We start from the raw sequence: 25491 nt of genomic DNA, 5'->3' as shown, positions 1-25491 counted from the left end.
AGAGCCCTAGCCATAAACATATTTGCTGTAAAATTAATAATATGATATATGCTTATGAACGCTTTACCAGCGGCAATGTTAAGCATGCAGACAGACATAATTGACGTCCTTTATCAGCCGTTTGTGTAATTTGAACCCCGGTGTTTGAACAACACTTTATATATATATATATATACGCACACACGGGCTGCGTTGCGTGCCCGTGTGTGCGTGTGTGCGTATGCATGTATGTGTTAGGAAGCGTTAAATCAACCACATTTCTCGGTGAAATGTAAACATTGCCCGCACAAATGTGGCACCAAAATTGCCTTTATTGTACACCAAGCGGGAGACGCCAAAATACGGATGCGTGCTCCGGCATCAACTCGGCAGCTTTAGAAAGGAACATTCGTTGCCAAAGTTTGTATCTAACCGCATCTTGCCAATTTCAGTGAGTGCGCCGAAAGGCACAACACGTCATAAGAGGAACATAGCGTTGCAGCATACTTAAGAGGAAGCTTTAGCTCGAGTGCTCCTATCTAAATACATGTAAAAGAAGAATTCTTTTTTATCGGCAACCGCTGCACCAAATTTGACGAGGTTTGTTGCATTTAAAAGACGAATCTAAAATGTAATGACTGTTGGTCCCGAATTTCTTAGTTAGGTCATAAATTTTTTATTAAAAATTGGCAAAAATTGAACATTTTCAAAAAACGAAACTATCAAGTTTACAACCCTGCAACTCAACCACTAAAAATGATAAAACAATTCTGTGAATTGCATTTAATAGTACATCTAAAACGGACAAAATTGATATGTTACGCATGAATATAAAAAAAATTAATCATAGGGAAATACAACTTTTGCAAAATCGTTGTAACCAACATAACAAATTCACGTAATATGTAAAATGACATATTGAATTTGTGCGCTTTGAATGATCTAATAGGTGCCGTTTACATAACCGCGCTATCAATTCTTGATGCAGAGCTATGAATTCGTAAACTTCGTGCTTCTATTTTTTTTCAAACGGTCAAATATTTGAAAATCGTTTTAAGAAAATTCAAGCCCTAAATCGAAATTCCGCTTCTAACAGTCACTAGAACTTGACTTTCTCTTTCAAATGCAACAAATTTCATCAAAATCGGTCCAGGAGTTATCTCATAAAAACGTTTTTGCGTTTTACATGTATTTGAATAGGCCGCGTCGGAGTTGGGCCCGAGCTAAAGCTTCCTCTTAACGCCGCACCATTTGCTTTCACTTCACACTTCAACATTAGGGCTCTTTTTCTTTCATTTTTTCAGATTATATGATTCTGTACAAACTGCTTACCGCAAAGTAGTCTAAAGCATTTCGCGCTCCGACTTGTTTTCCCATCGACAACTAATACATACTTTCGCTTGCGAATGCACGTATCACGCCTTCACGTAAATAGGAAATAGTGACTGTCATGCATACTGAGACATTTACGCCAGCGATGATAAAAAACTTCATTGACACGACAAACCGAACAGATAACAGAGCACCGCTGGTATCGAACCAGTGAACACATCTTTGCTTTGCCGCAAAACTACATCTGAGGGGCTCCGCAGTCAGACCCGAGTTTGACCTCCGCGAGCGCAGGCGATGTACTCAAATTAATGAGCTAATTGTATCAAGAAAGAACATTCAACCCACGGCACGCCTCTAGTTTTATTAGCTTATTTTGATTCACTTTTGTGTTGTCACCACTTTGTCATTACCTTGTCATAGGTAATGACAATGACACTTGCCATTACCTTGTCATCACCACTTTGTCATTACGTGGTCAAGCCGTCGCTGCCTTCATTGAAGGCACCGACGCTCTAGAAAGGAAAGGCACTCTAGAAAGGAAAGGGCTTTGCGTGAGAATGCGGCATGTCTGCACTGTTCCCATTCGACGGTAGATAGACAGATAGACAGAGAAGACACGCCCACGGAGCATCCCAGAAAAGCGTGGCAAGCGGCTTGCCCCGAATCTGCCGACAGATAGCGAGACAGTCGGCGGTATTGCAATATTGCATTGATAGCAATAAGCGACGCCTGCGCATAACATTGCCCTTTCTTCTGCGTTTGAAACGAGGAAGCGGTGTGCGCAAGCTGCACTCGTGCTGGCCTAAGTGGCTTTATCTCGATAGCGCTCGTCCTTGTTGTCTCGCTCTTGTCCGTGTCTTTAAGCGATATGGCCCCCATTGCTGTATTTAACCAACTAGCCCAAACAATCATACTTCTAGATATTGTATTGTCTGTTCATTTCTTTTTGCAATGATCAACTGCCATCGAGCGAACTAAGGCGAGCGAGAAAATAGGCGCATATTGCATAGCACCCCTGAGCGCAAAACGTGGGCGAAAATTATTTGCACTGGCGAGGTTAATAATCTACTATTCCAAACGACCATCTGACTATGTTTTTAAAAATGCGGCTCTCGAAAAATTTATTATGTACTTTTGCGTCACTTATCCGAAAGAACCATAGGCCTAGTTGATAAAATATGAATCCTACTGAAGTTCACAAAATACATACAACCAAAGCATTAGGGCGGGCTTGCTCGCATTGTATAATTTCATAATTTCGTAATTTGATTAAATAACGAGCTCTGCTTTTCAATTAGCGATTTACCTCATCCTCATATCATGGCGCAAAATATGGCTGCTCTTCTGTTATATATAGATACGCTTCTATTGTCAAACTTCGCAGGTATATTCTATCCCCTACATGCCAGTTTGTTGCTTATCTGGTTAAATATTCACGAAATACGGCGTCCAAGCAAATGTTCTTAGCTCACTGCCACTAGAAGTATTGTTACTCATGTCCAGAACCTCTTTCTCGTGCAGTAATTTTCACCATTCTTCTTTGACTTACCAAAAGATCGTCAGTAGGCTTATTTTTTCATAGTTTTTTTTCGCTGCTTATAAGCTTAAAATATAGCGCCACAAATAATATTATGCACGAGAAAGCTCGCGGTACAATGAAGACTTACGACTATACTGCACCGTATACTAAATAAGCGCTTAAAGTTTCGGGTTTATGGAACGACTCTTTCCGAAGAAATTCGATTTGCGTTCCAAAGAGCGCATTCAGGCTTGCGTATTGTGAAAAAATGCGCTGTATTCTGCGTACAGCTTGCAAGATAATCGAAGTAAAACTCTTTTTATTCATGCAAACAACGCAGCAGCTGGGATCCCCTTCGTTCGCCCCCGCCATGATTTAGGCTTGGAGGTCGCTGCACACTCTATGTAATCACATTTTGTCGGTCTTCAGATGTGATCAGTGCTATTTCCCACTGAGCGAAGCACAAAATCGCTTGTTTAAAATTGGTTGATATTGGCCCTATAGGATTAAAAAAAAGCAGCTCGTGTGAGGAAACATTAAAGGCCGAATGGTTCCTGCAAAAGCACAGAGCCGGTCTACAGTAAACACTGCAGGAACTGTGGAGCCAAGGAAAGCTCACTTCACAAGACTTTGGCTTCCTATCTATGTTTTGCAACGCGTCCTGAATATCACATAAATTTCGTTACTTTACAGGACGCATTTTCCTCTTACATATAAATCAAATTAGGCTGCAGGGAATCAATGTGATCACAACTTTCGAAAAAACAAAGAACAATTTCTTTCTTGGGAACATCCGATTTTACTACCGCCGTACATCGGTCACTAAGCCAACTTACCGATAACGGCTGGTTGCTGCAAATCTTGTCTTTTTCAAGGCCACTTGTCGAAACGTTGGCTCCCGCTTTTACCTTGTCCTCGTTTTGCTCATCGTCATGAATTTCCATCTCCCTCCTTCCCCGTGTTTTTCCATATAATTCTTGTGATAATGTGATTTAATTTATGCGTAAAAAAATCGGTACTATAGCTCAGAAAATGAGGGCCAGTGTTTCCCCCTTGAATATAGCTCATATACCTAAGCGCCAGTACGCTCAGCTGTACGTCGCAAATTTCAAAGTATTTTTGAGCGTCTGGACCGTTTTTCTGACGAGAAAGTTATAGAAGTCGTAAGGTTACACCTTTAGCTGCTTATTAATGCAATGCAATTCTTCCAATATCGGCAAATGTTAACTAGCGCTGAGCAGACGTCCGAATCCGTAAAGTCACGGATGGATAGTGCGGAAACTTCAAGGTGGTGTCACCACCTGCCTTTTGTCCTTGCACTTTTTCTGGCTTATCACCTTTCGCGCACGGTAGGACTAATGCTTTATGTATCCTCGAAGCTTAATTTACTAATCTAGCATACGTGCACACCTTGTACAGCTCGTCCTTCAACAGCTCATCTTTTTAAGCTACCTCATTCGAGCCATCTGAGTTAGTGAATGGAGAACCATGGGCGTTGAAAGCGCGGTGAGCAGTGAAGAAAAATATGATCACGAAGAACTTAGACGGAAAGTAAAGGTGGCACTCCAAAACCTACAGCCAGAAGATTTAGATCATTTTCCGCAGAAGTAAGGAAAAGAAAGGAAAGTGTACTTAAGAAGAGTAAGCAGGCGCAGCCGGTCTCTGGCACATCTGAATGAAAACGGTGGGAACGTCATCGAACGCTACTCGTAAAAGGGTAGTCGCCGTTTCTCGCTGGTGCTTTCCATAAATATGTTGCGATAATTTCCAGAAAGGTTATGGTATTTTGATATATTTATGTGTTCAAAGGGTTTCTTTTTTTCGTCAGAAGCATTTACAACATGTACAGGTGCAGCTTGCCCTTATTGGGAACATTTCGAGACCCGTTGTTCAAGTGCGCCTAATCGGTTCCATTGTGGATGCGCTCAGTCTCGTAATATTTTTTATGAACATCTGCGTGCACTTGACGCAAATACTCCCTTTCGCTTACTGTATGTTCTTTTGCTTTTGCTTATTCGCCATATTTAGCCTCTAGCATAGTGTTTTTTTTTTTTTTAGACGAAACCGGTGAATTTTCGGTTCTGACTTAATGTTTTCGAATACCTGTGTTTTGCGTTCGTAATATTGTGAATAGGAGGCTGCAGGATTCCACACCACGTGCCAATGAGCGCTACATAATACTTATTGAAGATCGCACTGTCGTTCCTTTGAATCAATGACATTTTTGGGCGCGTGTACACGCATGAGCAAATGTATACAGACCAGGGATTGCGCAATAATGCCAATTTTTTCTTCTGCCTCTGAATGCAACTTGAAAATGAGGACTGCAGCCCAAACTTGGCATTGCGAACGTTTCAGTGTACTCGTCAATTTCAGTTTATGCATGTTAACTACAACGAAACTTAGTTTTTTTCAGCGGCCCTGTGGTCCGTATACTTTTGCTCGCGGGTGTACATAGTGTAGAGTGTGCGAATGCTTCGTGCTCATTGTAATGCAACAAGGTTATCAAAAGTACAGCTTATTGGAGCGCGCACTGAAGAGTATACTCACACTGGACGCCGAGAAGGAGTGAGTCGCTGGTCTCGCTGCCAGGCAGGCTTGGATTGTCGGCGCGGCACGTCAGCTTGGCGCCGTGGTCTTCGGCGCGCACCACGAAGCTAATGGCGCTCAGCGTCGAGCCGGCCTCCTGCGACACGATGCGGTCGTGCAGCAGCCTTTGGCCACCTTTGAACCAGGCGACCTGTGCCAGTGGCCGCGCTCCCACGGCAAGGCACTGGGCCTCGGCCACCTCGTCGGCCACCAGGGCGGCGTCACCGGACGTGGACAGGGACAGCGCCGGCAGTGTAACCTTCACCTCGGTCGGCTTTACTGGGCATAGTGAAATGTCGCACGCATCGTTTATCCCGATGAGGATTGCATACCAATCACTCATTCACTGCGGTGTCTCAGTTCCTATGGCCGTACGCTACAGAGCACGAGGTTGTGAGTTTGACTCCCAGCCACGCCAGCAGTCTTCTGATGGAGGATCAATGCATATATCTACTCGTGTAATGCGTTGTGGTTGCAACTTGAATAATTACAGGTAGTAGATATTAATGTGGAATGCTGTACTATACGTAGTCTCTAAGAGCACCGGTATTACTTTGGGAAGTTAAGTTTAAGTCATAAGCCGTGACTAATATGTGCGATTATATTATTAATCACCGCAGTTACTTCAATATACACGTGGTAAAAATAATTCCTGTGATCAGCTTTTCTTTCATTTTACCGAGAATGTGAAGCGCAGATAATGCAAAATGATATAACCACGACTTGGGCTTTTCTCGCTCACAATACAGAACCCCGTAACATTTGTCCCGCTTGTTAGTTTCGTGCTTTGTGCAGACAGAACTAGCGTGCCAAACTGACTCGCGAAAGGTCATACTCAGAGTACACAGGTGGCGGTGCTCGAACTCACGATTCAAGTCAAGTCTGAGGCTACTCGTTAGTGGTTCCGTGAGGTTGGTGTTCGAAGCACTGCACACAACCTCGGCGAGAAGGTCCCGGCGCCGTAATGGACCCAGGCGCAGCTCGTTGCGAACCACGCCCTGTGGTCGCAGCACCGAAAAGCTGGTATCCACCAGTTCACCGTCCCGGAACCAAAGCGCTTCGGGGGGAGGATCGCCTGTGCAAGCAAATTGTAAACGCACACAGTTATCTGTTTACAGCTACATACAACTACACATACGTAAAGCGTTGTCTGTTATTAGACTCCCCTGTATAAGGACCCTTACTGTTGCCTCTTTCCTCCAAGCGATATTATGTCTGCTTTATAGCCTGGTACCCGAAAGCCTTTCCTGTACAGTGAGCCGAAGCTGCGCATAAAAGGACAAGCGACACGACCAATCTACGCTTATATTCGCGAACGGAACGGTTTGCTTATTTCTACTTTTTTGTTCAGTGCCACTTAATAAGAGCACTTTTCTTTGTGGCGATCAAACCAATTAAGGCCGTTGAAATCAAGGCTTGTGACGTGAACACAGACTAAAAGACGTTACGCACCATTAGAACGGAGAGGACGGCCGACGTTTTCATAAAAAACTCATACTATCATCAAGCATAAAGATGTACAAATAACCGGCCAGCAGCATTATCATCTATTCGCTTTTATTTGTGATATTCATTTTTGGAGTTCCCACGCACCATAGCACGCCTATATATGTACACGTGCGACCAATGCAGAGCTCACCGCCTTCAACTTCACAGACGAGCATCACAGTTGCTCCTTCGTTGTACGGGCCAAGGATGTCCACTTGTCTCTGGCCGTGCTCGTCCAACACTATCACGGTTCGTGGAGGCACTGCAATACGAGGGCCCCCACAAACCATTTCAGCATGCTGTCAACCAATTGTTATTTTCGGTGTGTAAATTTCACTCTAATCTGTCTGTGAAATCATAGATACAAATAAATTATTTAGGTAATTATCTTTTTTAAGTGAAGTCACTGAAAACCCTATGCATCTATTATGGGACAACCGCACGTTTAATCCCTGACTACCGTTAAGTTTGGGCTCCCACAGAAGCACGTTACGCCTGCACTTGACGAGTTCCAGGGCAGGGAGTGAATATTATGCTTCCATACCAAACATCTATAAAGAGTCCGTTTTATGTAAACACAACGGGTACTTGGCGGTCTACAAAACTCATAGCGCTTAAGCGTGTAATGCTAATGTTTTTCTCACTCTTTTATATTTTGTTATCAGCACCTGCGGAGGCGAGGTAGCCTACCGGAGTTTTCTTCTAACTGCTCTGTTTTCCCCCTAGTTCTTACCGTCATTATTGTCATTATTGCGATCTCAACCAAGCGGCGCTACGCACACCATCCTCTGCGGATCTTGTTTGATTGTTTTGGACTTATCGTCATATTCGCAAATTATATTGAGGGATGAGAGCGATGACGCGTAAATTCCCGGCGTTCGGCTCGACGAACGTCAGCGTGCCTGTCAGCCGCACAACACGCAAGCTATCTTTTGCTTTGATTTTTCTCTCCTAAGAAAAAGTTCGATCCGTAAACAGCTTGCCTTTCAAGTTCTCGGTTCGTCCACCACAACCTGTCAACCGACAGCAGTGAGCGACAGGCCATGATGTGTTGGGTCCCTGCTTAGAGCTTCACCGTAAAGCCACAGCCTCTACCTGAAGCGTACTGTACTGATGGCGATGAAAGTAACAATTTTTAATAGCCTTGAATTATATGCTTTCTGGGCTCTTTATATTAGCTATTGAAAGATATCATATTGCTCGGTCCACTGAACTCTCTGGAAATAAAACCGTGCAGTAGTTTTAAGGCGAAAATCTTTCTAGGCGTATGGTGAAGTTTGTGTTAGCAGACCTGACCGCAGGAGTGTCTGCCGACGCTTCATCACGCCATATGAAGACAGATTAAAGATAGATTAAAGAATTAAAATTGATTGATAGTGACAGTGAATGATAACGCTATAATAGAGATTGGTAGAGGTTAATAATGAATAGTAATGACTAATATTGACTATTAATGACTCTTAAATGATCAATATGTCTAACAACGGCTTGTAATGAGTACAATTGATTAGAAAGGACTAAAACGATTAGCAATGACTAGTAATGACTAGTAAAGACTGAAATCACTTGTAATGACCACTAATGACTACGAAATGAGCAATATGTCCAACGACGAATTGTAACGACTACAATAGATTAGATATGGCTGAAAATGCTAAGTAATGACAAGTAATGACTAATAGTGACTGAAATTACTTGTAATGACTACTTATGACTATGATATGACGAACATGTCTAACGACGGCTTGTAATGACCACGATTGTTTAGAAATGACTAGAAATTCTTAGTAGTGAGCAGTAATGACTAAAAGAAAGAAGAAAAAGAGAAGAGGCAAACAGAAAGAGGCGGATGATAAGAGGAGAAAAAGTAGGCTTTCGCCGTTCACCTCTTAAGAGAGATCTTAAGAGATCCTCTAATTTATGAAGCTGCCCTTCGCAAGCACTAAGTGTCGTGTCATTTATGCTTTACCTTCCGAAGTAAGAACTTTATGCGACCATCTGATATCTGTATACATCAAAAATCGTGATTGGTAAGGACATAAAGAATAAGAGCGACGAAAGCTTCAGTTTTCGAAAGTTCCATGCCGGTGACTTTTCTTTAATTTCATTATTGGAAAATATATTAATTTGTTGTTGTAATGGCAGCAACAGGATGATGATAATCGACGACCTACTCTACAACAAATGCTTACGACGCTACTGCCGGCAGATGAAACATACCACCTCAAAAATGTTTTCACAGTCATTACGTCGTTGCAGGCGCATTTACGCTCGGTGAGTAGAACAATTCTGGCGCGATTTTGTTGAACACGACAACACAAGCTGTCGCCATTATCGCTAGAACACGAGGCTAGTTCCAATATTCCAATACGCACCTACGCTATGCTATAGGGCACCTGACTAAATAACAGTTTTTATAAAAGAGGGCTGGACTTCATACTCTTACGGAGAACCTTTGCTCTTTGCATCACGCAATATTATCACATCGCAATATAACGCGAGAAAAGAAACGCAAGCCCCTGTTTTCGCCTGCTCGGTCAGTGAAACTGCTTCCATTGAATGACAGAGCTGAAGTTTTGCGGGTAGGTTATTTTCGGCATCCGCTTGTGCAAATTTCTCACCTATCCATTTTTAGTGTTTTAGATGAAACGGTGACCTCAGCGTGTGAATTTCTTATTGTTTCATTTCGGCCGCCTGCCCATGATTTGGGTGTTCATCGCCGTGAACAACCCCATTCACTAATCTTTTCTTTCCGACTACCGTACCCAGCATTTTGTTGAACAGCTGCTGCTGCGCAGGAGGTCGTGGGTTTGATTCTCATTCACGACGGTGTCATTCCAAGTGCGGCAGCACAGTAAAATGCTCCTGTGCTATTAATAAGATGAATGTTATTTAATGCCCAAACAGAGTTAAGCATGACAAAAAAAATTGAACCGATAGTTAACCTTTATTTGTTACCATGGAGAGTAAATTTGTAAAAAAATAACAATTTAATGTTATTTGAGCCAAAACCCAACTAACACATAATTCTTTTAGTTAGCAATTTATTTGTTAGGCTATCCATAGCCAAAACACCCTACAATTTATCAATAACACTGCTGTGGGCATTCTGCTCAGTTTTTCGCGCTAAATCAGCATTTCGAGGCATCAAACTCAGCGTAGCTCATATATGACACCGTTGGGCGTTACAGCGTCAAAAAAGAAACACCGATGGACAAAGCTAATCCTGAGCCCTCCACTACAGCACCTCTATATTTCAGGTGTTACTTGGATAGATGAAACACCACCATAGGCGATGCTGCAGGCCTGCCTATATGGACAATGCCTTGCTTTTTGGAAACTTGAGTGGGCTGCCTGTGGACAAAAATATATCCCAGAGCGAATATTCGCAACAGGAGGAGGCACGAGCCTGCTGCAGCAAAAGTCCTGAGATTACTCAGCACATCGTAACGGAATGCCAAGACATTCACACATCAAGAGCCGTAGAGAACGCGCACCCTGCAGAAGCACTGGAACTGAAAGAGAACTAGAGCAGTAACTGCTCAGCGGTCAAGTATTGACGGAATTAAAGCAGTGGAAAGATAAATAGAGCCGGGCTCGTTACAGGCACAGGTAACTGTACAATATAGAAATAGACGTTTTATTGAGCAGGTATAAGAGCAAGGAAAGATAAGAAAAATGCTTGACTGCAATAGATGTAGTAAAGCCTGGAAGGAGAGGGGGGCGGGGCGCATTCCTTAAGTGTCCACCTAAAGCACATGTCCATTTCGTCTACTGCTATGAGGTGCTGATTGTGCTGGATGAACCTTTCTCCTTCGCACGCGTATCCTAGCTCAGCCAATCAGAACTTCAGCAGCAGACAAAATGGACAGTGTCCACTATATGGAGACTTAGAGAATAACCCCCCCCCCCCCCCACACACACACACACATATTACATCATCATCATCATCATGATTTTAATTTTCACTACTGGGATACACAAGGTGAAAAAGGGAGAGCCAGAAAAAGTAGGCTAGGTTACTATTTGCCACCGCCCCGTTAAAAAGTGGACGTTAGTATAGATACCAATAATCACCGCGACGAGAGACAATTTTTAGAGCACCAAATGGACATGATTTGCCACGCACCGTTAACGTTACCGAGCATCTTAGGTCCAATGCCCGGCCCTTCAAAACAGCGACGGGTTTTGGGTTTATTGTTCAAATACCTGACAGAAATTGGTCAAATAGGAAAGCTTTAAAAATTGCATCCTTCCTATAAAAAAGCCTAAATTTACCCGCCATGCCACCTGTAAATATTAGTATCAAGTCCACTCGGACATTTCATATTTACTTTTATCCTTTTTTTCTCCCACTCTTTTCTGGAATCTTTTCATCCAATTCCCCATCCCTATACAGAGTAGCATGCCAGCGGTTATATACGCGCCGGCAAAATTATCTGTTTTTCTAATAAAGAGCCCTCTCTCTCTCCCCCCAATAATCACCGTAAAATTTCTCTCATGACAAACCCCCCACATCTGGCTCACCAATGACGTGCAGCAGGGACAGCGTGACCTCGGTGCGCGCCTGGCGGTAGTCCACGCGGCACCGGTACACGCCGGCGTCCGCGGGCTCGACGTGCGACACGCGAAGCAGCGCCGGCTGGTGGGCTCCCTCGAAGGTAAGCCTGTCTGCCAGCTCCTCCTCCCCGGGAAAGTGTCGCGCTCCCTGCAAGAGGCTTCCCCACCTCGCGTCCACCGTGTAGACGGGCGTCGATGCGTTGTCCTTGTACCAAAGGACCAGCGCCACAGGACGCTCTTTACCGGCCGCCGGCGTGACGTTGCAGGGTAGCCAGGCATCGCCTCCCACTACTGCGGTGATCTCCAGGATGGCGTTGGCAGTCTTGGCAGTATTGCCTGACATCGTTGAGCAAGAGAGGACAACAATCTTGTCTGAATGTCTGCAGAGGCCCTACAATGAGTTCTGAACGTGGTAGACAAATTTTCCAGCGCACTGCCCTGTCCGTTTTTCACACGCACCGTCGTGTGCGCTGTTTCGCAATAACGTACGTAAACCAACAAGCCCAGCTAAGAACCCACGTGCAAATTGTTCTTTTTAGTCATTGTGTTCTTTTTACGTCCCTGCAGTATGGTTCGTTTTATGTATGCATGCGCCCGCACTCAGACCTTAGGGTTGTTCCTGGGTACAGAAAATGATTGATTACTTGTTTGATTATTAATCACGCAAACATATATGAGCACCACAAAAAGAGAAAGAAAAGTGAACTAGCAATTGTCCCCTGAAAAGGACACCACGCCCACACGCTTGAAGCGTAAATAAAAAAGAAAGCGAAAGAGAAGAGAAAGCAGATTTCAACATCAGAAGGAAGTATTACAGCTTTCCGCTGGTAAGGCGGGTGTTTGTAATTTTTGAGAACCTTTTTTTTTAGGTGCCACTGTTTTTTATTTGCTGGTGCGCATCAATTCATAATATTACAGTTATACTATTTTGCACTCTAACTCTCTGTTTCTCTGCTTTCTTATTTGTCAACCCACCCTCCCCCGTACACCAGTGTCGGGTAACAAACCGAATTTTACATTCTGTTTAACCTCCCTGCCTTTCCCCTTTCTTCTGTGTTTCTCTCTCCGGCCCAAAGATTTTGCTCCAGTGTTGTCAATCAGGGTAGGAGCTCTACCGTTATTTAACGAGCGTGACTTGATCATCGAGAAAGGGTTGCTAGTGGGTTGACAGGCAACATATGTGCTTAAGTGCTCCTTTTAGCAGATACACAAAATATGCACAGCGAGTGACACAGGAAAGAAACCCGACAAGGACTGTGCCCATCCGATCAATAAAAGAAGCCGCGGCTGCGGAGGGCTCGCGTTTAATTAAATCGCAGGTTCGAAGTTGGCGCTACGCATTATCGACGGCTTCTCAAATTACATTCGGCTGTGTCCACATCTTCGGCTCAGCCATATTTTCTTTCCTTGTGGGTGCTTACTTTTCTTACCACCTTCGCGTATAGTTCTTAGTGCGTCGCTTTCTAAGATTGGGCCTAGCTTTTCTCCGAACAATTTTTTGCCTGAATACTTTTGCTGATTTCCAGTCGCTCCCCGAGCCTTCAATATGATGAGGCTCGTGCAATCAAACCTGAAGACGCGTTTATGGCACTTGCGCTCGTGCCGTTTGATGCTTATGAAATTTAATTTATCAAATATTGCAATCTCCCGCAGGCGAAGGAAACTATGCGAGCCTTCAGCTGGAAGTGCAATTTCTTAGGAACCATGCAGAAAGAAGTTTACTCTGCCTGCGGGGTGCGTATATTTTGATTGCATTGCAGCTTCAAAATAGTATATGGATGATGAGGTCTGGCGTCTGAACTTTGTACACTGTTTGAAACGGCCTAGACGAGGGCTCCGGATGAATTGTGACCCACTAGGGTTCTTTAACGCGCACCTAAACATATGTTCACGAGCACTCTTGCACCTCCACCACATTGGTCAGTTGTCTGGAGTTGCGCCCGTTCAGCAGAAATCTGATAACGGCACTGCGCTCTGTCCTGTCTCTCTTCCTGCCTTTCTCAGAACATTACTTGTTCGGATAAAGGCTTGTGATCGTATTCATGTGAGCTCATCAAGGATAGTGAAGAGCGAAAAAAAATTAATGCGTCCGAAGGTACAACCTTACTAGCATGAATCCACAGCTCCTAAGATGAATCCTAGTGAGGTTAGTGCAGCAAGACGTGGACGATGAACACAATAATGTAATTATAAAGCACACACTACAACACTAAAAAGCCTGCTTGCTTGCGCAAGCATACCACTGGAAAGAACTGTAGTTTAATTATGAAAGCATTTGGAGGACGCTTGAACTTTGACTTTAAGAGAGGAACGCGATCGCATTCAAAGATACTTGAGTGCTTCTCACACTTCCCGGCAACTGCAGCTTATGTAACCATAATGTTTACCGGGAAGCGCTGGCGGCGAACACTGTGCGCGAAGACGAGCTTTCTGATAGAAACTCGGCGTCTTGCGTGGGCCGATTTCGGAGATTACGCACAGCCGCGCCAAATTTTGTAATGTTTCTGTTACTGTTTCGCACTTTTAATATTTCAGTCTGAGAATATTTAACATAAAAGGCCTGCAGTGTAAGTGTTTCCTTTCATGACATTTGTTAGCGGGCTGTCATTTTCTAAATTCCGAGGAATTACTTTGTCAAGAATCTAAGACAAGATATGAGCAACTTTAGTTATATAACTGTGTGGCAATATAACACTCATATACCGCATGTCATATAGCAAGGTGTGGCATATACCTATACCTATATAGCCGTATATCATATATATACGGCAACTGTCGCTCACAGGATGCCGGCACCGACGCCGGACGCCGACACCGGATTTTCTTCGACAAGGGGCCCATAACCTTATCGCGTTAATATATAAGCATAGATCAAAGGACGAGAGAAAAGGAAGAACGCGGGCCCATCTACTCACAAAATTGGCGCTGAGCCGTTCTCCCTCAAGGACTGCAGAACACAGTACCAACCTCTTACCTTCTTCACCAAAACCCATGTCTCTCTCTTTTTTTACTCGCACAACAACTCGGAAGCGGGCAGCAGTAAGTACCACTGAATGAACAAAGTGGAAAGTCGAGCTCTGTGGCACCGTCTACAAACAACATCGTCATCCATCTCTGATGTGAACCCAAAAGGTCCGAGATAAATAACATTTTGGTGATTGACGGTGCAATAAAGCTCGAGTTAACACTCTGTGCATTCAATGGTGCTCAATGCTGCCCGCTTCCGAGTTCTGTGACTAGATGGGCCCATGCTCCTTCTTTTCCTTCGTCCTTTGATCTAGTCATATATTAAACCTGTAGTATCGTGCCGCACATTTTGTTCGGCTAACCTCCCCACCCATCATCAGAGTTTCTCTCAATAGTGCACCCGTATTTTCACTGGTGATTGATATTACGGATTCGTTGTCATACATTGATTCCTTGTGATGACGCGCGAATTATGTACACGGTGTGTAAGCTATGCGGTGTGAATAAAGTACGATGACATTGTATGTTCAAGAGACCATTGCCCTAACCTAGCCGGAAGCTCCAACATTCTGAGTTGTTGAGCACACAGGACCCAACTACACGATATTATGCCTTTTTGTTCACTACTGTATTTCTCTGGCCTGTATCATACATGACTTTCATTCAAGCCACAGAATACCACAACAGAGACAAGCTTATCGGGTTCCTGTCCTTCTCTTTCGTACTAAAGTCTGTCTCATTCCCTAGTCACAACACGACCAATTATCTGAAAGGGTGCAGAGGCAAGTGTGATATTTTTCGCTGAATCGTATTAACAGAATATACTTCCGTTAGAAATTACGTAGTACAGGGGTCATTAACGCACAACAGATTTTTCTCTATTAAGATGACACTGAAGAGAGAAATGATTTCAGAGGTGTTACTAAATTGCCATTCCACAATACCAAAAAAAAAGCCAGTCTTACCGCGAGAAGAGGCCTGGTACGTGAGAAAAGATGCAAATACCTAAGACGCCTGGCAACGCCGCCTCGAAATTTTCGCATCATATCACCATGACGTCATTGATTTTGAGCCGTCTGCTCAGGCCTAGTTAAATTTTTGCCGGTAAATATGGACGACATCGTATGCTGACACCGCCAAGTAATGAACTTCGGAACTTTGAAGCACTTTTACTTAACCACAAAGCCTGAAATGAGAAAAAAAACTATTTGCAATCTGTGACCTCACACTGACGTGACGGCCCTAGGGTTCCAGCGAGAAATTCAAAGTTTCAACTTTGACCCTTATCTTCAGTTCTAATAAGCAGATACTGAAGGTCCGCAGGAATATATTCGGAAATGTTGCTGCAGGGTCTCGTTTTGATTGCGCTGTTTCAGCAAAAAGGCTATGTCACGCGGCGTACTTCGCTCGATTCTTCATGTAACGGACAGAAGGCAAGCAGAAGAAAAGCCAACAAAAAGCTAGAGTGACTACTTACTTCTTTTACTGAGCAGTTAGATGCGCCGCTCTTTCGACAAAAGCGAAATCGATTTGTTGTTGCCAGAAAAACGGGATTGCTCCGGAACACGTAATGACACTATTTTTTTTTTTTTTACACAACGCCAAAACACAGTGCCTGCCGTAATCAGCGTACCAATTGCTCTACAAAGAACACAAGTGGACCGTAGATGCTATGTTCGTAGTCACACAAAGGTTTCAGGATTGATTGTGTTTCGCCTTAGGTGTTTGTTTTCTTCCACTGAAATTCTTGAAGCACTCAGATTATTGTCTGACTTGCTATCGAATATACCATAGTTGTTTAAACCTTAACTTCGTTAGGTATTCTGTCATGTATGCCTCAACATATTCGACAAATAAGATTTACCGAGTCCACAATTATTGCAGTTTGTTCTGGAATGCAAGCAAAACAGCGTAGTGCAAGCATCCGCCTTTAGCAAATGCGTTCTTTTTCATAAAGGAAAGAACATCTTGCGGCAGACATTTTCACAATGAGGTTACGTTGATTTGATTTCATTTGTCTGATCAGATACACTCTCAGTTAAATTTCTGCGTGAAATGAACACAAATCTTTGTTTTCCTTATTGAGCAACATATTATCTTCTAAAAATGAAAAGTCTGGCGGTGGTAATTACTTTTGAACCCTCTTCCTTCAAGCAGAGAAGGACTGCTCCGAGAGAATGTAAGTGTTTACCGTGATTTGATATAACAAGAAAGCATGTGCCCCTCATTGTCCAAACGCGCCATAATGCTGAATGAATTTCATCTTAAACCTACAGATTAGCCGCTGGCGTGAAAGCCTAATAATTTTGCTGAGAGTTCTTTGCATGCGACGAAATGTATTCAAAAGGTTCCACAGCAAGAATGCGCATGAGTAAATTTCTGCTGCAAGTGTTTTGGGGGCATTTTCAGACTCTTTCAAGACCCGCGTCATTTTGTGACGTCAACATCTCCACTGGTAAAACAAGGCGTCCTTTAGGGCGTCGCTTAATTTCGTAACACCGACCTTCTTAATTACTGCGTGCATTTCACTTTATGACGGTGCGCGCCATGCAGCACAAACCTCAGATGTGTCAACAAGTAGAAGCCATTGGCACTGCCCATGCGTCGATAGCGCAAGTCATCATGACTAGACGGTGCTGCGGGTATCGACTGTCACGCGCATTACTGGCAACAACTGTACTAGCTGGAAAGGGCTAAGATTATAACGTTTTAGCAGCGAATGCGCTAACGTTGACATGGTAACAAAAACGCCACACGCGTCTTACCGCGCCTGACAGGAAAGTAGTGAGCGGAGAACATTAAATAGCGATAATTCTCGCAATATTGATGTCAATAGTGTTCGTAGGAGAAACTTAAGGCACAACTGGTGTACAAATATTTAACAGCACAGTGCACTTGATCCATTTTCATATGTACACAGTCATTGTCGCCTCAAGTTGCTATTTGTCGCATAAGGGCTGCTTCTCTAGCCCTCCAATGCTGAAGAACTGTTGTGCACTTTCTCATTTGTCACCCCACATTCGTGTGTGCGCCGACACGTCGGAAAACAGAAATATATCGACGAAGCTCGTGGCGCCACAAATTTCGAAAATATGCTACGAATTTATTTATTTCGTGCTCTTTTTTTTAGAAAACAACTCGCGTTCAGTTTACCAAGTTATATATATAGACAGCCTAAAACAAAACATTGCCATGAATTTCGAAGACCTGTTTGTCTTGGGATTCACAACAACTCTCTGTTGTTATCACACAAACATACAACGCTCATTTAACACCAAGAGCGATAGCATAAACCTAAGTGTAAGCCCGAAAGTACAGCGCGTAAACATTTTTCCCCACTGATCACCTGCCAGAAGCAGATACAGTAACAACAATTTAAAAAAAAAACGAGGAGAAGTGGAAAATCTTCGGTAAGGATCAGTGTAAACAAATTTTAGTGTAAATTATTAGTGCAAAAGAAATGAAATTCAGAATTCAGACTTCAGATTTCACAGCGTTCATTCTTGTTTTTGTTTGAAGAAGAGGGTGAAATGTATTCAAACACACTTTATGTTCTATAGTACATCGCTTCTTGCCTGAGGTAAAGGGAACCGCAGTTGCTTAATTTCTCTCCGTTCTACAGCAAAAATATACACCTTTCGTTATAAAAAAAAAAAAATTCTGCAATGGCACTTAACACTGCTTACGTGTGTGAATGCGAAAACATTGTGGTCCCTTCGGTGAAATATTTTTTTTTATGCGTTCATTGTCCACGCAAGCTCTCTCCTGCGTTTTAACTGCGCCTCGGTAAAGTCAAATCCAAACGTGCCAAGTGTCTCAACGCGCTCTCTTGCCCGCGAGGAGGACCGAAGGACCGCTCAGCGGCGTTCAATTGGACATTATTGTTTTTTTTTATTTTATACACTCATTTTATACACTCATGACGTGGCGCCACCTACTCCTGATTGGCTGCATCGTCACGTGTGGAATAAAGCGCACACAAGTCACTTTTAGTCAGCCAGAACCGTGGAGCCGCTGTGGCGTTGGGGAAGCGTGCTCGATCGTCTGGCACCCCTGGCCCTTTCCACCGCAGCTCCCTCGGCGCATTACAATGAGAAATAAACGTGGTTTCATTCTTTCGCACCCCTGAGTCCCGGGCTCGATTCCCACCCAGGCCTAAATTCACCAAATTTTGAAACGATTAATTTACTTTGCTTGCAGAAACCTTCCTGTGAAATTTGACGTCAATACGAGCATTTTGTGACGCGTGTTTGTTCTTTGAGCCGTCGGCCATTTTTGCTACCATCTTTCGGTCACGCCGAATACGCCGACGGATTTTCGCGTAATGGGGAGCATAATGCTTTCACATGAAAATGATTCCGACGAGAGACCCAAACTATTGACTGCGGCACATGCTTTGCCAAAGCTCTGTGCTTCTTAATGTTCTATTTATTTTGTGTCACTGTTGCTGCTCACCAACCACCAGCATCAAAGAGCGCAGCGTAAACATCGTAACTCACACGACAAACGTGTTTTTTTTTATTTTATTTTTTTACTACACGCATTTATTTCTCTGTTCGTTCTTGCAATACGTTTCCCCGCACTGTGTGATCACATGTGCTGCGGCAGGAAAACAGCACTAAGAATCCAGTCGGCTCGAAAGTCATCTACCGGTTCCAGGGCATATCTCGCTCTTCAAGCAGCCCGCCCGATCGGACAGCTTGGTATTGATCTGGGAGCGCACGGGCAATGTTTGCACACGGTGAGTACCTGCTTTCAGAAAAGATGTAGTCCCTATATGTCACAAGCGAAGGGCGAGTCTTGCTATTCCTTTCACACGGCCCATCGCGCAGAGTCTTTTAGATTTGAAGCTTTGCTTTTGTACGTTAGAAAAGAATACCTACAATACGAGACACCCAGCTGTACAGGAACGAGAAAAAGGATTTTATGCTTTTGTCTGCTATGCTCAAAATGTCTGCTGCCAGAAGGGCTCCGAGAGGTATTAAGGTTCCTAACTATCTGTAAAGGTAATTCTCGTTCAACCTTTGGCAAAAAGTTAAACACGAAGCAAAGCGAATTATCAGCATAGATTTCTTAAAGCAAAACTTTCCTGCCTTTATATCCCCCGAGTACTGTTGTAATTAGGTACCCAAGTATTGTTTTTTTTTTTTGCCAGATAGACAACTTAGACCCCTGGGTATGTGTAACTGGGTATGTGTGGCTGGGTATGTGCAGGTGGGCATGCGCCACTAGGTGTGTGCCCGTCCTTGCCTAATTTCACAGAATGGGTTCTTCAAAAATATACTTCTTCAAAAATATATCTATAGACCTCTTCTCTATTTGCGTTAGGCTACGTCACTAGACGGACATTAGCAGAACGATAAATTTCAACCATAATTTCGATAATTAAGTAAAATGTGCCAGAATAAGATAGAAAACAGGGCAAGTTGGTGAAACTTCAAAATAACTACAGCGCGAGACTCGCGGACAAAAAGAATAAAAGGGGACACAATACGGCGCCGTATTGTGTCCCCTCCTATTCCTTTTGTGCGCGTCTTTCGCGCTGCAGCTATCATACAATATGCTAATTAATTTCTCATTTGCTAGCTTGAGGGCGCATGTAATCGCGAAATTTAAGCGTAGGAGTAGTGAGCTACGTCTGCCTAAAAGAAATTATAAGACTAGCACAACTTTCGAGACGTGTTCTTCTTGTTCGAAAAGTAACTTCCCTGTGCGCTTAAAATTAAGCTACACAGCGAATTAGTTGTGAACTAAAGAAAGACTCGGGTGCTCTCATCAAACGTTGTCTAGCTAGCGCGCGACATCGCTTATCGACAAGGAGCAATAAAACGAGCCGCCGTATACGTTTTCTGAACAATGCCTGGCCGAATGGTCCATAAAGTTCGAACACTACGCACCATTCCCAGGACTTTCGAAACACTACAACACTACGTTTTTGCTTAGTAATGTTAGTGCAGAGCTTTATAAGGTGGACTTCGCGGTTTAAACATTCCTACAAAAACTTTGCATGCAACACAGCAGAAAAAGAAAAATGAAGAAGCGCAATAAGTCCCCCAGAACAATCATCTGAATTTGCTTTCGGCGACGTCCAAACAGTTTGTTCTTTTAACATTACCAAAACTTTGATGAAATGGGTAAGTATTGTTAGATAATTATCAGACGAGCTGTACAGCAGGATGTATCACGAGTTACGCAAGTGTACGCAGAACAATGCATCCTTCTTATATGCTTATGTTTTATTATAGAATATTTAAGAGCTTAAGAGCGTTGTTGAAACCTTGGCAGAATTGTTTACTTATGGCATAAAAAAGAACATCATGGAATAGGATAACAGGAGAAATAATTACTAGATTTAAGTAGCACACCCAGTTCGAGGAAAGTACTTGTTGAAGGGACGAGAAAATTTAGTAATTATTTGTAGATGAGAAAAAACGAAAGTATTTTAACTGCACACATTTATTCCTATAAATGCACTGCGTGCTTATTTCCTGCTTTTTTATTTATTTATGAAGTTGGCTTGATGCAATAGTGACCTTTATAGTAGAATAGTTTCTCAGTGCAAATAAACCCACAAAAAGTGGCTGCCCATTTGCTACCCGCCGTTGCGTTGTAATGAGAAAATCCTTCCCGTTACATTATCAACATTTATATTCTGCCTTCTTTTTCACATCATTACGTTATACCTCTCATTAGCAGCTCCATTTCCTCCTCTTCTAGTGATCATCATCATTGTGTTTACTTCCGCTGTTGCGATAATGAACCCACAAATCGTTTCGTTCTTGCGAACTGTTTGCCTTTCGCCGGCCACCTTCCCTAGCATAATTTCGTCATTACGACTCGCGAACTCTGTTCCTATGAAACACTCTAGCAGACAAACTACTTCGCAAGCTTCGGACGCCGCCTTGAAGTTTCCGTACTAGCTGGCCATGATGTCCTTCATTATGACGGGTGTGCTCGGACCGTGTCAATGTTCTCGATAAAGATGGGCTACATTCTATTCTGAAGGCCACATTGCAAACTTAGCAATTTTGGAGGGGTTTTTATGGAGCCACGACAGCCAGAAAAAAAAGAAAAGAAATAGTTTGAAATACGTGACGCCACCTTATGTACCGAAGCGGGGATTTGGGCGAGAACTTCATAGAATGATGTTTGAACCTGGTGCCTGAACCTGTTGCCTCTGCTCTGCTATTATTCGAGCTATTGCCGCAAAATGCACGAAAGTATGGTTTTCAAATACTTCACCAGTCAATATATTTAGTATTTCGCTATGTAACGCATGTTCTTTATTTATTTTTTCCTTATAAACCGCTCGTGTATACAAGCTACTTTGAGAACAGGCGATTGCATTTGTTCCAAATCAATATTTACTCTGCGCCTGAAATACTTCTCCCATTTTCATTTTTCAAAGGATAGACAGGAGGCAAGAAATGCAGGTTCAGCGCTTTAATTGCCTCAAGGCCTGACGGCATGCGTAAGACCGCTTACAGCGACAATCTGCGAAATCAGTGAGAAGTGTGCGACATAGAGAGAGCACTGAAAGCCTGCTAGAGCTGAAATTAAGTTGACACTTCCTGCGGTCATTTCACACTTGCAAACATCTGTCACCCACCGCGCCCTGCTCTCTGTTTCGTACTCCAAGTTAGAAGAATCTAGGGCACTTAAGAAGCAGCGAAAAGCAAGATACACAGCTTTGCACTTACATTTTCTGCGCTGACGCACAAGCTCGTATTTTGCGCACAATGTGCAAGTTCCACAGACATCGCCAATAATGCAGACTAGGGAAAATAATTTTTCAAATAACAAGTCGTTGGCGCATCCAGAACATTCAACTCGAAATTGGGAGTTGTTGTGCGGAAATTTGTGTGCGTTCATCACAATGCATCTAGGAATATTGAGGTCCGCGCCTCTACGCAACCAGGAAATTGAATTCGCTCACGGCTACAAAGTTCGTAAACTTATATCTGAATACTCCAGCTGCGGATGTTTGCACACAGTGCGATTACAAAATATTTGCGTTTATAAAGTTATTTATTCGTAAAAGTATGCCCGTCAGCACTTTCCGTACACAAAGTAAGTTCTCGCGTACGCGCGATGTGAATACAGTATATGCCCACTTGCACGCCTGGAAGCTCAAGGCAGGATAATACTTCCTTTTTCCCCTCGAATGACCCACGGGCTGGTCTGCAATACACGTCGTGCCCAACTCGCGCGGCGGCACTGGGTGACCCGTTACTTTTCCCGCAAATATCCGGGACCATAAACAGAGTTTTGCGAGCTATATGCATCCACTTCGTTCCAGAGGCGCCGTCGGCGTTCCGGCGTCGGCGAGGCAGGATAATTAGATTTACGTTGGGGACGCCTCAAACGGAAACACGGCCCCTCTGCTTATTTACACTTCCGCTACTCCGTTCAGTGTGTGTTTGTGTGCGTGTATGTAGTACGTGTTTGCGCGTATGCTTAGCGATCGTTAAGCGACGCAGGACAATTTTGCTGTCTCGACACCTCCAAGCACTGAGTATTCATATATGGTTCTGTTTTTGAAACAGATTCATGTGCTCGGTGCTACGTTATCTTTCATGCTTTTTCGATCGGACGATATCGGTAATGAACAGCAAATAAAACTGCGTGGTCCGCGTCATTTCTGTCACATTTATTTTGCTTCCATAACCAATCACTCGGGGAAATTTCGCAACAAATTACAAATTACAAATAACGCGGTTTCGTTAGGTTCAACAGCTGTTAAATATAATTATTGCACTACACATAGCGCTTCTATAAGTTCCATATAGGTTCATTATTGAAAGGCGACATGTGAGTGCGTCTTAAAAATGCAAACAGAATGGCAAACAGAAGGGATCACGTGGACGCGCTGCACTACTGCACGGAAGAGAGATGTCATGACTAAGGCTAGGCGCTCGTGCCTCTTCCCGAATGCAATTGCGAACATTTGTGCGACCCGCCGTGGTGGCGTAGTGGCTATGACGTTGCGCTACTAAACACGAGGGCGCTGGATCGAATGCCGCGACGGCCGCAGTGCGATAGGATTGAAATATAAAAGCGCCCGTGTATACTGTGCATCGTGTGCACGTCGACGAACCCAAGGGGGTCAAAATTAATTCCAAATCTCACACTACGGCGTGCCTCAAAACGAAGTCGTGGTTTTGACACGTAAAACCCAAGAAATCATTCTCTTAATTTTCCGCCATTGTCCAACAAAGCGGTACTCCAAAATCAAGAGCCTGCTGCATACATTCGTCTCAGACAGACAAACAACGAACCTTATTTGATGCTGAGGAGCTACTGTCAGGACGCCCTAACATCAGGCCATTGTAGCCGCTGGCGTAAACTTCGCGTAAAAAACGAAGTATCAATAAAAGGAGGGCCAAACACGCGTCATCTCGCTGGCGTGTTGAGATAAACCAATGATCGCTTGCTTCGATGATTCTTCTTGAAATAGCACGTCACGGAAACAAAACAATAAAGCAAGCACTCAAAGCCCTGGCCCGAAGGCGACGAAAAGCATCTACCTCTCAAATCATCTTCCCACGTGATATATAAGCACGCCCATGGGAAATTAGAACGCACGAGCCCCACCCGAGGTATTTTTATCCCGGAAAGAATACCCCCTGACAAGTGCTTTGTTTTCTTTCTTTCGTCACCGTTCTTATTTTTCTTTATGATTGTGTAAAACGCTGGTCACATTCGTTGTAGCGGCATAACAGAAGCAAAAAATGCTGAGATGAGTTCGAGACGGTACGGGGTACTTAAATCAAAGCATGAGGCTCATCTTCCAACCCTGTGCAAGAAACCGACAGGGAAAAAACTTAGTGCCCTTCCACTCTGTGAAGAAGGATGACCAGCGAAACTGTGTATGTGGGCCAATTAATGGCGAACTGCATCTCCACCGCGGGTCAACCCGGTATTTCACTATCTTCGGGATCGGCCCACGTATGAAGAGTGTAACTCTTTCGTTACCACGTCTATTCAAATCAATCCCTAGTGATCGATGCTTTAGATCGCCAATTTCGGCACGTTGGAGCAATTTCGTATCAACTCAAGGCCATCCAGTAGTTACAGGCACTGCACTTTCATAATCAGTTTAAGTTTTCGAACTCTGGTGACGTTGTCATTTTTGACGGACCGTTTTGGAAACTAATGTGCGTATAATGTAGCAAAAAGATGCGTGGCTGTCACCTCCTGCCGCGCTCGAGAAAAAAGCATGCTGCTCACGATTACGCTGCACTAGCATCAAAATTTTGTAATCAAATGACTCCCACGAAGTCCAGAATTAAATTACATCGCCGGCTTCGCCGTCCGACAGGGCTGAGCGGTGATAACTAACTGAAAATGACACCAGCTGTTAACTAGTGAGCTCTGATTTAAAGTCCGAGTCGTTTTATTCTGCCAAAGTGTAATTCTGACGGTCCGCCGCATGTCCAACATGTGGACCTGGCATTTTCAACCAGTTTTCAACAGTTTAGGTTTCGCTTCTCTCATAAAATCTAGAGGGGCGCTGCCGGTGTCACCGCGCAGTTATCGAAAGTCGCTCCCATGGCGTCGTCCCGCACGGCTGTGTCGCGTAAAAAGGGTCGTGCTCAAAACTATGCTGCAACCGCACTTCAATTTAGTAATGACGACTCGAATTATGGTTCCGAAGATGACGCAAAGCAGATTCAAGCTCTCACGGCGACGATGTTTTCAGTCAGCATGGGACATCCGCAGCTGTCCACCGGCGAGTTTCCTTTACGGCCTTGAGAGATCTCCTTCTTTGTACACGCTTATCTGCCGATCTATTTACACGACCTGTAAGCTCTACTGATTACGTTCAGGGTGCATACTGCGCTTGGTTATGATGTGCTGGCATCGGCAGCAAGGAAACTTGCGTTCACGCCAAGAAGGCCGCCTATACCACATATAGGCCCAGCACTACGGATCACCGTAAGACAGTTTACAATGGCGTGACATTTATTTCTACCTTTCTTCTCTGCAGAAGTGACAAAGACAATCTGCAAAAATGCAAATAGATATGCTTGGATGCATAATCTTGTAGTCGCCCA

General features: G+C 43.8%; 1 protein-coding gene across 2 annotated transcripts in view; it reads right to left on the bottom strand.

Moving 5' to 3' along the window:
• Nucleotides 1–25491, bottom strand: part of LOC126531688 (synaptogenesis protein syg-1-like) — an 80079-nt gene that overhangs the window by 21605 nt on the left and 32983 nt on the right. For both annotated transcript variants that reach the window (XM_050179354.2, XM_055071382.1), the window contains exons 2-5: nucleotides 11435–11803; nucleotides 7059–7169; nucleotides 6288–6494; nucleotides 5381–5698 (exon numbers count right to left, since the gene is read on the bottom strand). In XM_050179354.2, the coding sequence (XP_050035311.1) occupies nucleotides 5381–5698; nucleotides 6288–6494; nucleotides 7059–7169; nucleotides 11435–11803 (1005 nt within the window). The remainder of the gene's footprint in view (nucleotides 1–5380; nucleotides 5699–6287; nucleotides 6495–7058; nucleotides 7170–11434; nucleotides 11804–25491) is intronic.

Source organism: Dermacentor andersoni, chromosome 5 (genome assembly GCF_023375885.2).
Source record: "Dermacentor andersoni chromosome 5, qqDerAnde1_hic_scaffold, whole genome shotgun sequence".
NCBI classification, from domain to species: domain Eukaryota; kingdom Metazoa; phylum Arthropoda; class Arachnida; order Ixodida; family Ixodidae; genus Dermacentor; species Dermacentor andersoni.
Note: the sequence above shows the minus strand (reverse complement) of the source record. Positions and strands in the feature narration are given on the sequence as shown.